This window comes from Neoarius graeffei, chromosome 17, assembly GCF_027579695.1.
Source record: "Neoarius graeffei isolate fNeoGra1 chromosome 17, fNeoGra1.pri, whole genome shotgun sequence".
In the NCBI taxonomy this organism is placed as follows: Eukaryota; Metazoa; Chordata; class Actinopteri; order Siluriformes; family Ariidae; genus Neoarius; species Neoarius graeffei.
Window position 1 is genome coordinate 36661269 of NC_083585.1, and position 16686 is coordinate 36677954.

At 42.1% G+C, this 16686-nt stretch overlaps 1 protein-coding gene across 3 annotated transcripts in view; it reads right to left on the minus strand.

Annotated features, from left to right (window-relative positions):
* Positions 1-471: 471 nt before the first annotated feature.
* The window catches only part of gab2 (GRB2-associated binding protein 2), a 118752-nt gene continuing 102537 nt past the window's right edge, over positions 472-16686 (minus strand). For 2 of the 3 annotated variants that reach the window (XM_060944147.1, XM_060944148.1), the window contains exons 4-10: positions 11159-11736; positions 9305-9399; positions 8881-9166; positions 8570-8660; positions 8220-8322; positions 6552-6674; positions 472-3565 (exon numbers count right to left, since the gene is read on the minus strand). In XM_060944147.1, coding sequence (XP_060800130.1) covers positions 3422-3565; positions 6552-6674; positions 8220-8322; positions 8570-8660; positions 8881-9166; positions 9305-9399; positions 11159-11736 — 1420 coding nt within the window. In that variant the 3' untranslated portion in view covers positions 472-3421. The remainder of the gene's footprint in view (positions 3566-6551; positions 6675-8219; positions 8323-8569; positions 8661-8880; positions 9167-9304; positions 9400-11158; positions 11737-16686) is intronic. The other variant, XM_060944146.1, reaches the window with a different exon arrangement.

Sequence of the window (16686 nt, forward strand, 5' to 3'; positions counted from 1 at the left end):
TGTCCATGAACAACTCTCAAGAGAAGGTGGGTCATGCAGCAAGACAACGACCCTAAGCACACAAGTTGTTCTACCAAAGAATGGTTAAAGAAGAATAAAGTGAATGTTTTGGAATGGCCAAGTCAAAGTCCTGACCTTAATCCAATGGAAATGTTGTGGAAGGACCTGAAGCGAGCAGTTCATGTGAGGAAACCCACCAACATCCCAGAGTTGAAGCTGTTCTGTATGGAGGAATGGGCTAAAATTCCTCCAAGCCGGTGTGCAGGACTGATCAACAGTTACCGCAAATGTTTAGTTGCAGTTATTGCTGCACAAGGGGGTCACACCAGATACTGAAAGCAAAGGTTCACATACTTTTGCCACTCACTGATATGTAATATTGGATCATTTTCCTCAATAAATAAATGACCAAGTATAATATTTTTGTCTCATTTCTTTAACTGGGTTCTCTTTATCTACTTTTAAGACTTGTGTGAAAATCTGATGTTTTAGGTCATATTTCTACAGAAATATAGAAAATTCTAAAAGGGTTCACAAACTTTCAAGCACCACTGTATCACTCCAGTGTTCTAATGGTACAATGTGTTTGCTCATTGCCTCAGAAGGCTAATGGATGATTAGAAAACCCTTGTACAATCATGTTAGCACAGCTGAAAACAGTTGAGCTCTTTAGAGAAGCTATAAAACTGACCTTCCTTTGAGCAGATTGAGTTTCTGGAGCATCACATTTGTGGGGTCGATTAAATGCTCAAAATGGCCAGAAAAATGTCTTGACTATATTTTCTATTCATTTTACAACTTATGGTGGGAAATAAACGTGTGACTTTTCATGGAAAACACAAAATTGTCTGGGTGACCCCAAACTTTTGAACGGTAGTGTACCTTATCCGAGGCATAACTGAAAACCAAAATCTTGAAAGAAATAATTCCGTCCGCTAGCAAAACATTTGGCAAGGACAATCTAATTCTATTTATTGCTAAGTCTCTACAGAGAGAACGCGCAGTCCGTTTTCATCATCGTCCTGACCGAACATGCACCGCTAAGCTAAATCTGCATGGCTAGATCTCTCAATACACAACTCAGCTACATAGCTTGAATATAGTTTCACAAATTGAAAAGCTTGTTCTTTACACCACACACCGGTATGTTTTGCCTTTTTTTTTCTTTTTTGCTGAGTCATGTTTGCTCAGTCATTGGTAAAAATGTTCTTCATCCTTCTGTTTTTCCCACAAACAACCAACAGACATCAGACTTCAATTCAGTTTGACGGGAAATTGTTATTGTAAGCCCATTCAACTCTGAAAAGAACATAGTTATTTAAATTTCATGCAGTGCCCGTTTCTTAGTATCGATGGCACTGTACTTGGAGAGAACTTTCCACCAATCAATGATATCTGTGGCTCATATTGCACTCCCAAATAAAATGGCAACTGCATGCAACTCATGCTGCAACTGCACTGTTTGAGGTTCGCATCTCTTATTTTCTTTCAAAAAGGAATCATCAGCTTAAAAGCAGAAAGATTCGTGGTATTGATAAACACGTGCATCAGCAGTAATCGGGGAGACATCTCAAATGTGTTTCACTATTTACAGATAAATCTATCTGCACCTTGTGTCTTGTAAATTGTTATTTACACAAAAATATATGTGATCGTTTGTTGTTGAATTAGTCAATACATGGGTTGCCTTCTGTTCATATACTTAATTTTTCACGTATTAAATATTGTCATTGTTCTTCAATGTAAAATTGGTTTTGATGCATTTTGGAGATTATCCTTAAAAGGTGCTAAGGTCAGCTTATCTATGTTTGTTAGCACAGGACAGTAATTACGTCAGACTTCGTAGTATTTAACCAGAGCTGGTTTTATGTAATGCTATGAAAAGTTCGCTTGATATATAATCAATCAATCAATCAATCAGTGATGGGGATGTAACAGAGTACTCGCATTGAGATAACGCATTGTAAACAGATACGAATAGGAGGAGCACTGCACAGATTGTTTATTTATTTAATGTATTTACTTTCATGTGGGCTGGTCAAATATGATGCTGACGGGGAAAAAACAAAGACAATGAAATGAACGTGCAGGATTTATTCATCCTTAGCAGCTGCCAAAGTAGAATTGCAGTGGTTTGTTCATATTAGTTTATATTTTTTTGAAATGAAGTTTCAGGATTTAAAAAAAAAAATCCTTCACACCTCTCTAGTTGATGTCAATTATGAACTCGACTGATGTAACAGAGGTTGAGGAACTGTCAGGGCCAGAATTCAAAGGCCATGCTGACAGTCTGGCAAATTTTACCTCTGGGTCCCCCCCAAAGCTCTGCAGTGTTTCCAGTGGCATAATGATTGAGTGGATGGATGGAAGGATGGAAGGAAAAACCCTTTCTAGTTTCGACAATACCCACTTCTTGTTTAAATCAGAATACTTCGATAGAGATATTTGGAGCACTAACCAGATACAGATTGTGGCACTGCATCACGCCTCTAACCTGCGGGTTGGTTGATTCCCCCTCCCTTTCCACAGGAAGCAGCATTTACGTTCAGTTCCTGAGAACGAGTGCTTGTGGCTTAAATGATGTTGTTTTTAGTCATAAAGATTAAGAATAAATATTTTCTAGCCTGACAAAAATGAACAGAATGCTTTCTTCACGTTAAGTCGGATGCTCCTGTTTATTTTAACCTAATCTCCATTTGCCATATCTTCACCATACTTCATCTTAGCAAGTTAATATTCGTAACTTTACAACAATTCTAGTTGCTTGTATTATAATGCCATTATCTTATTGGCTCTACTTGAGAAGGCCTTAGTATCAATCAGCTGCATGTCTGAATATTTATTATCACGCTGTGTGTGTAGACGATCCGGCCAACAAAATGTAGTCAGCAAGCCTGCAAGAGCTCTAGCCGGTTGAGGTTAATGCCATTTTACAATGTCATTGTCTCACTGGCATGACACGGACTATGAGAACAGCAAAAGGAAAGTGTTTGAAAGCATGTCAAACTGCATCTTAGAATGTATGAGGCATTTGTATAGATAGAAAACCTATCTTTTTACATCAAACAATTTATAAGACACAAGGCATTTTTATGTGCATACTGAAGCACATTTTGATGCATCCCATACTGATGGATCATGATACACCAATTTATAAAAATTATGGCATTAATCTCTGTCCATAGTTAACAAGCAAGGCAGTTCCTTGATGATTAATGGCTATTTTTTTCCTCATACAACCAAGGATTTGTTATGGCTTTGGGTTCCATGTTAGAACATCGCTGAATCTTGTGAGTTTTGTTGAAGGAAGAAAAATCCCTTATGTCATGGCACACCAGTCTGATGGAAAACAAAGCGATAAGGAGGCCCACGTGCATTGTGTGTTTCATCTTGCTGCCAGAATTAGCATGTTAGCATTCTGTCAGGATTTAATGCCTTTGGCCGGCTCACTGGACTGCCGGACGTCCGTCCACTCCTGCATGGTGTTCTGAAGGGCCTGTGTCTTCTCCTTGTCCACCTGGACATAGTCAACCTTCTCATCTGATGTCGCGGAAGACGTTGAAGGCTGTGGTGAGAGATTAAGGACGAAATAAGCCAAGTGACCAAAAGGAACAAGAGTCAACATTTCACCATTCATCAGTTCTGAACTATTTCAGTACTGTTAGTGAATCACACAAATGACATCAGAGATTTGTAAATACGAAACTGGGTACAAGTGTTGAAAGGCTGATAGGATATTGCAAGATAGGATAAATGTCTTGCAGACATCTTTCTATACTGAGATGACCTTTGACAGACAATTTACTTCTCTTTCCAGCAAGTTTTCTCCTATAGTCCCTTACATAAGCATTTTCCACACATCATAGGGACATTTTTATCAGGGACTAGGAAACCGCGAAGATGGCTGGAACCAAACGTAGGACAATCGGAGAAGAAAACCTGTTCTGATCTCAAAGAGACTTAAGATTGAGATGATGGTTCACCTTCATACAGGACAATGAACCTAAGCATACTGACAAAGCTACTCTGGATTCGAAGGACCTGAGAACGGTCCAGTCAAAAACTAGACTTCAATTAGGTTGAGAATCTGTGGCAAGACCTGAAAACTACTGTTTGCCAATGATCTCCATCCAATCTGGTAGAGTTTTTTTGCCAAGACGACTGGGAAAAATATCAGAACCTAAAATGCAAAGCTGACAGAGACATATCCCAGAAGACTTGTAGCTTTAATTGAAGCCAAAGGTGGTTCTATCAAGTATTGGTCCAAGTTGGTGATCCATACTTATGCAACCAACAAATCTCTGCCTCTTTGTGTAATCAACTTTTGTGAAGTTAATTGTGAATAGGAAAAAACAAAACTGCTAGTCAGTGACGTGGAGTAAGTTAGCAGGAGAAACTAACCGGGTCCGCGTTTAAACAAAGTTTAAAACATATTATCCTAGCTATGGACTGCAGTGAGCTTGTTGCTCATTTTAACATCGTTGTTGTCCAGCGCTCTGTGCAGCAGTGCTTTAGTGCTTGGCGTGATGTTCCGAGCGATGTTGTTCAGTGGCGTCGTGGTGGCTGTGCAGGCGGTTTGGGACATACCAGCGCTTTGCGTGGAGGTGCTTCTGTGCTCGCTTTGTGGATCCATGGCATGGTGTTCCGAGTGATGTTGCCTGGCGGCGGCGCGGCGACTGTGCGGAACTTGTTTTCGTGCGCCTTTTGGTGGGACTGTGGCTGCTACACCATTGGAATGACATCCTGACCTCTATTTGGTGGAGGGTTTTTTTTCCCCCTCCCTATAATTGTAAAGCGACCTTGGGTTTCGAGAAAGGCGCTGTATAAATTGAAATTATTATTAAATGTTAGACAGTTTGCAGGGATGTGATTTGGGGCTGGTGAAATTATCTGAAAATTTTAGCCGGGGGTCTGGGGGCCGTAGGACCCCAGCTGGTCCAGGGCAGCACCCTGGTGGGGGGACAAGGGGGGGAAGCCCCCCGAAGCTCCTGGGTTTTGGGGTTTTCTGACTTAAAAATTGTACTAAAATGGCAAGCAAACACACAAGAAAAAACTTGTCATGATTAACAAATTCAAGCCAATTTAATGGTCAACATGCAACTCTGACACACACACTCTCGCTCATTCTCTCCCTCACTCACTCGCGCGCGCTCTCTCTCACTCGCGCGCGCACTCTCTCACGCGCTCTCTCACTCTCGCGCGCGCACTCTCACTCGCGCTCTCTCTCACTCACTCGCTCACTCTCACTCGCGCTCTCTCTCACTCACTCTCACTCGCGCGCACTCTCACACACTCTCACTCACACACACACACACACACACACACTCACTCACCCCCCCCAAGAACCAGCGCGGCAGGGCCCGCTAGCCCCGCGCCTTGGGACGTAATTCGCCCCGAGGCGAGCCGCAGCGCTGCGCTTAGGTTTTGTTTCTATCCCGGGCTCCAGCCCGACTTTGGACGCTTGTAGCTCGGGCAGGGGAGGTCCCAGTATCCCCAAACTTGACAGCCAGAGACCTCTGCCCTCTCCCCAAAGAACTAAATCGCTGAACAAATGTCTCACAGTCTCATGTCCAACGTCTGTAGCAACCTCTTTCTCCAACCATTCCCAGCGGGACTTGTTTTTCACTATTCTGTCGATTTCTTTAACTCGATTTGCATCTTTACGCTCGATCACGGAGGCTGCCATCTTTCAACTCTTTATTTGAAGCGAGCTTACGTACAGCTATCTAACAAGCGCGTTCATTGGTTGTTACAGAGCAATGGGCCAATCACGTACCTCGTTTCATCTCAATGACGTAATTGCGTCAATGAGATGAAACGAGGTACATGATTGGCCCATCGCTCTGTAACAACCAATGAATGCGCTCGCTTCAAACAAAGAGTTGAAAGATGGCAGCTTCCGTGATCGAGGCGTAAAGATGCAAATCCGAGGCTGCCATCTTTCAAACAAAGTCGGAACGAATAGGATACGAATGTGGATTTGAGGGAAAAATCGGAAACTTTTTTTTTCCAAGTTTTGAGGTGAAAAAAGCGGAATTCCGCGAATTCGCGGAAAAATCACATCCCTGAGTTTGTGTAAATCAAATGGTAAAAACTAACACTGTATAAAAGTTCAAGTTGGCCATGCTGTCCGAGTGAGAGACACATACCCTCATGTCAATCACAGTGACACTAGCCAATCATGGGCATATGTGAGCTCATGTATGTGGAAGCGGGCATATATTTCCCTTTCCTCTGAGTGTGTTATGATTCCGTGATGTAGCATGAGCAGCAGTTTGAAAAGATGGATGTGGCTGTCTTCATGTTTCAAAGCTTTAAGTGGTCATATGATATCGGAGAGCTGGCTGGTGGGTGGGAATTGATCGGTGACAAACTGTAGGGGACGGGGAATAACAAAAACCGGACCTACATGACTGAAAATAGTAATACATGTTGAGTGCATCAAAGCAACAAATCTACATCCTACAAGTACATAACTATCATCATACATAATATAACGAGGCTTGCAGTTTCAACCTGAATGCCTTATATGGGGAGAAGGTACAAGTTACCTTTCTATGTTGACCAGGGGAGCCAGACTGGAAATCCAGAGCCAAGTAGTCAACGTTCCCACCTTTCCTAGAAGCAGGGCTGCTGGTACCGCTCACCGCTGGCGAGGTAGATGCTTGGTTTTGCTACAGATGCACACAATTATAATTTAAAAAGGGTTAGACAAAGCCTTGATGATACTACTGCAATAAAATTTGATAAAGAAATAAGAAGGTACAGCATATTACTGTTAATAAACAGCTTTACAAACAAATCTACGTCACCATCTACAGCATATCCTTTGGCAAATGTGAGCCAAAGTTAGCTGAAACGTGTTGTTTTGAACCATATGTGGTTCAAAACACATGTGAACCGCTGTAAACCTTTTAAACATTTTAATATGATTTAGGAAGCAATTTCCAAGAATGTAAATATTGTGTTAGTTTTGCACTGAAGAGAATGATAGTTATTGAAAATTGACTGTACGTTGGTGAAGGCCACACATTAAAGCCTTGAAAATTCGGTGCAAGTGGCAGACCGATTCTGTCATTGAAGAACCAGTTAATCTTCAGTCAGGGGATGCTTCAATTGACTGTGCTACTCCAAGCAGCGTCAATTAAATAAACCTACAATTTTCACAGTCCTGAATAAGATGCACTGGTGGGCTGTGCTGTGACCAACTGCAAGCATCTTAACTGTCGATAAAGTTGGTGAAAACTGTTCTATAAATCAAAACTGTTGCCAGCAAAGCACCACATAACATGACAAATGGTTTCTTTTCATAAATGTACGCATGAGTTTAACGAGACAGTCAATGACGGTGTAGCTCACTCCGGCCCCGTATAGTCCAGAAGGAACGATCTAAAGTGGACCACCTTGCGCAATAAATCTTGCAAGCTATATATAGAAGCAATATACACCCTAGGAATACCGACCTATTTGCCAGAAAGAATTCAAAACGACGAGGAATTGACCGAGAAGAAGCGATTTTTGTTGAACTGCTCATTAAAGCTTAATTAGTCCATACCTTCATTAATAATTGTAATTAAGCAAGTCTGGGTAGAGGTTATATGCGCCCTGGGTACCCCTACCTTCCTGCCAGAAAGAATCAAAATCGGTGAAGAATTGAGGGAGAAGAAGCGATTTGTGTGGAAACTGCTCGTTAGGGCTTAATTACGCCATATCTTCATTAATAATTGCAATTATGCAAATTTGGGTAGAAGCTATATGCACCCCAGGCAGACCTACCTTCCTGCCAAAAAGAATCAAAATCGGTGAAGAATTGAGGGAGAAGAAGCGATGTGTGTGGAAACTGCTCGTTAGGGCTTAATTACGCCATATCTTCATTAATAATTGCAATTATGCAAATTTGGGTAGAAGCTATATGCACCCCAGGCAGACCTACCTTCCTGCCAAAAAGAATAAAAATCGGTGAAGAATTGAGACAGAAGAAGTGTGAAATGTGGACGCCGCCGGACGGACAACACATGATGACATAAGCTCATCACCTGTCGGCCGGATGAGCTAATAATGGAAGGAAATGGTCCAAATTGGGGTGGGTGTGCTCACTAATCAGCCTGCTATCTGCATTTTCACAATCCAGAAACTCTACTTTCTCACTCAAAGTCCTGAAGGGCAGTGATTCTCTATAGACAAAAGGGATTTAAACCCTTGTATGGGGTTAAACACACCATTGCCACATAATTTTCCTCACTGTCTGCAGAATCAGTGCTGGTGATGCTCTGAGTGGAGATGGGTCGACAGTGTTGTGAGGACATGGAGTTTATAACAGGCCTGGAATTAAACACAAAATGCAGGTTTTGTAAAATCAAACAAAAATCCATGGAGTGTTCTCTCCTATTTTTTTTCAAATGAGATCCATAAGCAAAGATGCAGAGTTGTACAGATTCCTTATTGATCCTTAAATTATATCCATACAGTTATAAAATCAGACTCATCTATAACAAATACACGTTGATCAGGAGGTACATCATTATTCCTATTATGAATTATTGAGTAAATATGGCTAAAGATCACTTACACGGGTCTGCTCCAGGACAAGGTAACAGGGCTCTTAAAAGGAAGCTCATCAATGATGCCATTGTTCCTCAGGTCCAGAGGTGATGGCTTTACTACAAATGACAATTAATTAACAAGTATTAAAATAATTAGTAGTACTGAATATGTTCCTTAAATGTTTAGGTGATTCGTAGATAGCAGGAAACTAGCCAGATACTTGAATACTTGGATTATGTTCATAAAACACTACCTTTTGATGCAGATAACTGATTACTGACAAACCGTAAACTATTGGGCACCAGTGAGCTGAAGTGATCAAAATGCATTCCTCACCTTTCCTGTTGGGCTTCAGGTTGCGGTTGATTGGTGGAGGCGTGATGTCACTCATCCGGCCCGGTCGGTAGCACATTGAGGCTGTACTGCCTTTCCTGGCTGGCAGAGTGGCAGAGAATCCGGGGAAATCAAAGTGGTGTGGACCAGGACTCATGGGAATGTAGTTGTTCTTGGGACTGTCGGTCAGGACAGTGTTGAGAGGTGACGTGGAGGAGCCAGGGTTCATGGGTACGTAGTTGTCGTCAGAATTTCCGCTGTCTGAGCGGGCAAGTGGAGTTTTTTCTCTCTGCCCAAAGACGTGAGAATGAAACTCAAACTCGGTTCACACTGCAGGATATCCACTGCTCTGAGTTTAATGCTGTATTAAAAAAAAAGGTGATGATGTAGGTTTAAAAAAAAAAAAAAAAAAAGGGGGAGTGTTTACCAGGTAGGAGCTGAAGCCATCATTGACAGATTCTACTGACTGATCAGAGTTATTGAAATAGTGTGGACGCTGATGGCTGGTCTCAAATGAGGATCCTGCAGAGAACATAAACATAAAAAAACTCTTCACAAACAGCTTCTAATAATAAAGTTTGCTGAAACATTCCTGACAGAGACTCCTGGGTGATGTTTAAAAAAAAAAAAAGGGAAATAATTCCAGCATAAATTTCAAAGCAACACGCAATGAATTCTCAGAACGGTCAGCACCCGAGACTACATCATACACTCCATTGCCTTCCGATTATCCTTTCTGGGAACATGGCTGCCAAACACAGGTGCATGAACAGACTGTTATTGAGCCAGCAGGGTCAAAAGGTCACTTCCTGTTACTCCAGACATGTTGGCCTGGCCTGACTGAGCACACAGCCACCATGGAGGCCCAGAACAGGGCCTGCTCATCTGTTTTTTTTTTTTGTTTTGTTTTTTTTCGCTGCTTATCAGGCCGGAACGAGCCACTCTGGGACCGCATGCATGGCTTGAATTTCATTATCCTCCCTCCAGATCAGAGCGGCACAAGCCAGATTGCCTCTGTTTCAAATCAGATGTGAGTAGTGAATGGAGAGAGAGAAAGAGAGAGAGAGAGAGAGCGCGAGATGAAGATACCGGAAGGGGGAATGGAAAGGAACCAGTCTATAACTGAACAAGACAGCAGTGAAAGCCTGATATTATCAGCTGAAGTACATGATTCTGGATGAAAAAAAAAAAAAATCATCTATGGTCTTCACGGAATTTAAGGAAATCAGTTTCCATGATGAGGACGTGAAGACAGTCTTGGAGATTAAAAACCCTTTCATTTTATCTCAGTTCTTTTTACACCAGAATCATATTGACTTAAAGCATCTGTGTGACTTGTGTGACTAGTTCCCAGATGATTTGAAAAACTCAAGAACAGTCCTTATTATGCGATTTTTGTACATCCATGTAGCATTTAAGCGTTATTCCACGAACTTGAGTCTGATAGCCAACAAGGCCCGTAGCGCCAAGTTGACTATAAGCCATGTACGGCGAGATTGAGTGGAATAACTGTTTTATTCTATCCACATTCACTGGATTTTGAGAAAGAGCATTTTTATTTTTTGCAAATTCGATAAATAAAAACTTCATACAAAATGTCCGACAAAATAATTTCCGTTGAGAATGTAAACAAACCAGCGAAATGACAGGAGCAATTTGTGAAAAATGCTATAATAATTCTTGAAAAAAAAAAGATTTACGTTATCATCAAATACTTTTATTCCACATTTTATTGCTTTTTTGTATTTTTTTTTTTGGGGGGGGGGGTTGTTTTCAAGTAGAGTTTTTATTTAGTCCTCGGCTGGTTCAGTAACGCGCCGCCATTTTGTTTTTCTCTACTCACAGTATATGAGCTGATATCCTAGTAGTAGAGTAGCCAATCAGAACGTGCGATTGCTCATATCCAGTGAATATGGATAGAATAAAAAAAAAAAATGATAGTGGACAGTCACTCTTATCCTGAATGCGCTTTCTGTATTCTGAATTTCTTTCAATAAAATTTGTGTTTTTCATTAATAAAATTGTGCAGGCAACATCCAAAAGTCTAGTATAAATCCATAGAATTCATTCATCTTAAATTTTGTGTGACTTATACCGTTTTTCGTAAATTTAGTAAATGATTTAAGATACAGTCGACTCTGAACACTAAACAAAGAGGTATTTGTGGAAACGAGGTTTCTATTTTCTATCGCTTTCATGTCAATCAAACTTAAATCTAATACAATTTAATTTAAATGTACAGTATATAAACAGTAAATTGTTCATTTCTTAAGTCCAGTACCTCTGTGAAGCTTGATGTTCTCCACTGCTGGAAGCGTGTTCCTCCGTGGGATTGCCGATACATTGGCTACGTCTCCATTCTGTCCTCCAAGGGATTGAGGGCTTCCCCAGCGTGTCTCAGAGTTCAGGCTGGGTTTTGGTGGTCTGGGTGGTGGGGGTCCACCTGTCGAATCTGCACTGTTGGGCGTCAGAGTGTTGTGGTTCCTATCGAATGTGCGAGGTATCTGGTAGATAGAGCCAGGTGTGCCAGGCAGGTCGTAGTTGTCTGGAGGGCGCTGGTCGTTGAAGTGCGCAGTGGCGAGGGCATTAGAGGGTGTCTTATAGGTGTAGATTTCTTCAGATTCCGGGTCAGAAGGATCCTCGGCACTGTGGGCTCGGGGTAGCACATAGGCATCGCGAGGTGAATCTGCACGCACCCCAATCTGTTGGTGTTTGTTGGATTTGGGGAGGCTGTAGGAGCCATGTAGTTGAGAGCGTGTCCCGTTCAGACACTGCGAGACGCCATGAGCAAGACGCTGCACTGCTGAGTCACTGCCCAACAACAGACTGCCACGCTGTGCCTGCGAGAAACTGGCACTCCTGGTGGAGCAATATATAGTATTTATAGAAATGCATATTATAGGTGGTGTCTATTTTTGTACAGATATTTTAATGCTTATCTGCTATACTGGATGATATTTATGACATGAATTCTTAGCAAAAAATATCTAGGGAACAGCCAACACATCAATTCATATAATTTGTTGCTGTTTTGGAAATTTTTTTTTTTGCCTTCGACCCAAATACAAAGTCATAAACAATAGTCAGTCTCTCTGAATTGCCTTCCCATTTCCTTATGCAGTCCATACATAAATATATAAACAAACACTCTCGTAGTATAAAGCTTTAGATGCCTTATCTTGATTTTGCACCAAACCCGAGATCAGACCCCTTATCATCGAGTCTGTTCCAGTAAGGGGTATGTTTGGAATTAAGTACATAAGACATTGTGTTTAAAAAACAAAATCTATATACAGGACTGCCATAAATGCTAACAACACTCAGTGGTTCTCTCACTCAGACACGATGGATGATTCTATAATAGCACAGTCTCACATTCAGCTGAGTCATTTCACTGCAAAGGCAGTCGGATACACTGGGAACAAGCACTGAGACTCGCATCCATGTTAAAAAGTGGACTTGGTGTAACTTTATATAAACAAGCTGTAGGAGCTGAACTCAGCAAGTGTGACTCTCAAGACATGGGGACAGTAACCATCTTTAAAGCATATACGCAGAGCCATGGCCTCACTTTCGTTTATAAATGCCTTGAGACCTCAAGAATGGCACAGGAATAGTTTTAAGCGTTAACAATAAATCTAATATAGTAATTTTTACGATTAAAGTGATTTATATAGGTAGCGGTCTGAGTGAATGACCTTGACATCCATAACGTCACAGCAGTTAGTCTATCGGTCTCATCGCCATTTCCGCTATACTAAAACACAGCTGACTGCAACTCCGAGCCTCCATTTTGAGCTAATTTATCACCATGCCACGTAGATGTGTTGCTGGCGGGTGCAGCAACATGAGAGAAGGTGGATTTATGTTGCGTTCATGGCCCAAGAATGTTCAAACTGCAAAGATTTGGACGCGTTTTGCGAGAAGTTCACGGGCACATTGGGCGCCTCTGAAGTGGTCTCTCCTCTGCTCTGCACATTTTACTGAAGGTTTGTACAAGACCTCCGATCTGTTGAAGAGTATTGGCTATAAGCCCGTATCGAAAGAGGGTGTAGTACCAATAATTAAAGAAAACTACAAGAAAAGTATTTATTTTTTTTATTTATTTTTTTCAAAAAGCAAAGTTCAGTTGCACTAGTCCTCCCGGAGTGAGCCGAGGGATGTTGCTAAAACCCAGGACGGAACGGGATGGGACATGTCGCTCGGGCAGTGACCTCCCCGCAGTTGTTGCTAAAACCGTCCTGTCCTGTCCCGGGTTTTAGTAATTGCCTGAGCCGAGCAGTCATGGCGGAATACACAGTATGAAGAAAATAGCGATTGAGTGGAGCAGTCGTCTTATTTCTAAACTGGATATTGCTGCCATCTCGCTCTTACGTGGAAGAAGTGAATGAACGGAGAACTGAACGAACAACTGAAAGTCAGATTGTTTCAAAACGATCAGCCTTCAAGAAGCGAGAACACAGACGTGTAAGCTCCGACTTTCATTTGGATTAAAAAAAATTAAAAAATTGTTTACCTGCATTTAGATTAATACATGTAACTTGTATTGTGTGTTTAAGTTAGAAATAAGACGACTGCTCCACTCATTCACCGTTTTCTTCATACTGTGTATTCCGCCATGACTGCTCAGCTCAGGCAATTACTAAAACCCAGGACGGAACGGGATGGTTTTAGCAACAACTGCGGGGAGGTCACTGTCCGAGCGATATGTCCCGTCCCGTTCCATCCTGGGTTTTAGCAACAACCCTTGGCTCACTCCGGGAGGACTAGTGCAACTGAACTTTGCTTTTTGAAAAAATAAATAAATAAAATAAATACTTTTCTTGTAGTTTTCTTTAATTGTTGGTACTACGGCGGCACGGTGGTGTAGTGGTCAGCGCTGTCGCCTCACAGCAAGAAGGTCCGGGTTCGAGCCCCGTGGCCGGCGAGGGCCTTTCTGTGCGGAGTTTGCATGTTCTCCCTGTGTCCGCGTGGGTTTCCTCCGGGTGCTCCGGTTTCCCCCACAGTCCAAAGACATGCAGGTTAGGTTAACTGGTGACTCTAAATTGAGCGTAGGTGTGAATGTGAGTGTGAATGGTTGTCTGTGTCTATGTGTCAGCCCTGTGATGACCTGGCGACTTGTCCAGGGTGTACCCCGCCTTTCACCCGTAGTCAGCTGGGATAGGCTCCAGCTTGCCTGCGACCCTCTAGGACAGGATAAAGCGGCTAGAGATAATGAGACGAGATGTTGGTACTGCACCCTTTTTCGATACGGGCTTATAGCCAATGCTCTTCAACAGATCAGAGGTCTCGTACAAATCTTCAGTAAAATGTGCAGAGCAGAGGAGAGACCATTTCATAGGCGCCCAATGTGCCCGTGAACTTCTCGCAGATTATTTAATTTGCTTCAGAATGTGATTGTCTCAGTTCATCTGATTATTAAATTAGCCTTTTACGTTTTATCAGTGAAAATGCATGCATGTACAGTGGTGCTTGAAAGTTTGTGAACCCTTTAGAATTTTCTATATTTCTGCATAAATATGACTTAAAACATCATCAGATTTTCACACAAGTCCTTAAAGTAGATAAAGAGAACCCAGTTAAACAAATGAGACAAAAATATTATACTTGGTCATTTATTTATGGAGGAAAATGATCCAATATTACACATCTGTGAGTGGCAAAAGTATGTGAACCTTTGCTTTCAGTATCTGGTGTGACCCCCTTGTGCAGCAATAACTGCAACTAAACGTTTCCAGTAACTGTTGATCAGTCCTGCACACCGGCTTGGAGGAATTTTAGCCCATTCCTCCGTACAGAACAGCTTCAACTCTGGGATGTTGGTGGGTTTCCTCACATGAACTGCTCACTTCAGGTCCTTCCACAACATTTCGATTGGATTAAGGTCAGGACTTTGACTTGGCCATTCCAAAACATTAACTTTATTCTTCTTTAACCATTCTTTGGTAGAATGACTTGTGTGCTTAGGGTCGTTGTCTTGCTGCATGACCCACCTTCTCTTGAGATTCAGTTCATGGACAGATGTCCTGACATTTTCCTTTACAATTCGCTGGTATAATTCAGAATTCATTGTTCCATCAATGATGGCAAGCCATCCTGGCCCACATGCAGCAAAACAGGCCCAAACCATGATACTACCACCACCATGTTTCACACATGGGATAAGGTTCTTATGCTGGAATGCAGTGTTTTCCTTTCTCCAAACATAACGCTTCTTATTTAAACCAAAAAGTTCTACTTTGGTCTCATCCATCCACAAAACATTTTTCCAATAGCCTTCTGGCTTGTCCACATGACCTTTAGCAAACTGTAGATGAGCAGCAATATTCTTTTTGGAGAGCAGTGGCTTTGTCCTTGCAACCCTGCCATGCACACCATTGTTGTTCAGTGTTCTCCTGATGGTGGACTCATGAGCATTAACAATAGCCAATGTGAGAGAGGCCTTCAGTTGCTTAGAAGTTACCCTGGGGTCCTTTGTGACCTCGCTGACCATTACACGCCTTGCACTTGGAGTGATCTTTGTTGGTCGACAACTCCTGGGGAGGGTAACAATGGTCTTGAATTTCCTCCATTTGTACACAATCTGTCTGACTGTGGATTGGTGGAGTCCAAACTCTTTCGAGATGGTTTTGTAACCTTTTCCAGCCTGATGAGCATCAACAACGCTTTTTCTGAGGTCCTCAGAAATCTCCTTTGTTCGTGCCATGATACACTTCCACAAACATGTGTTGTGAAGATCAGACTTTGATAGATCCCTGTTCTTTAAATAAAACAGGGTGCCCACTCACACCTGATTGTCATCCCATTGATTGAAAACACCTGAGTCTAATTTCACCTTCAAATTAACTGCGAATCCTAGAGGTTCACATACTTTTGCCACTCACAGATATGTAATATTGGATTATTTTCCTCAATAAATAAATGACCAAGTATAATATTTTTTGTCGGGGCGGCACGGTGGTGTAGTGGTTAGCGCTGTCGCCTCACAGCAAGAAGGTCCGGGTTCGAGCCCCGGGGCCAGCGAGTGGAGTTTGCATGTTCTCCCCGTGTCCGCGTGGATTTCCTCCGGGTGCTCCGGTTTCCCCCACAGTCCAAAGACATGCAGGTTAGGTTAACTGGTGACTCTAAATTGACCGTAGGTGTGAATGTGAGTGTGAATGGTTGTCTGTGTCTATGTGTCAGCCCTGTGATGACCTGGCGACTTGTCCAGGGTGTACCCCGCCTTTCGCCCGTAGTCAGCTGGGATAGGCTCCAGCTTGCCTGCGACCCTGTAGAAGGATAAAGCGGCTAGAGATAATGAGATGAGAATATTTTTGTCTCATTTGTTTAACTGGGTTCTCTTTATCTACTTTTTGGACTTGTGTGAAAATCAGATGTTTTAGGTCATATTTTAGCAGAAATATAGAAAATTCTAAAGGGTTCACAAACTTTCAAGCACCACTGTACATGTATGTTGCATGAGTTATAGCACCTATCCTGTTTTAATGAGAGTCAACCCACAATCAATGAAGTCAAATCAGTGTTAGTTGAGTAGGTCGGTAACGGTATTTCTTACTTTCACCACAAATGTTTATTGATATGACTTTGGTCTATAGCTATAAAAGGTCTCGGCCTTAAAACCGGTTACAGCTGTGACGTCACGCACTCAGGGCTGGCTGGCTCAGCGGGGCAGCTCGAATGCCAACTTTGCGGTCGATTTTAACTCTCAAAAATATCTTTTTTTTTTTTATTCCCATTTATGCAGCATACAAGAGTCAAGGATGGAGATACTATCCACTCAGAAATTTATTTAAAAAACAAAAAAAGGTT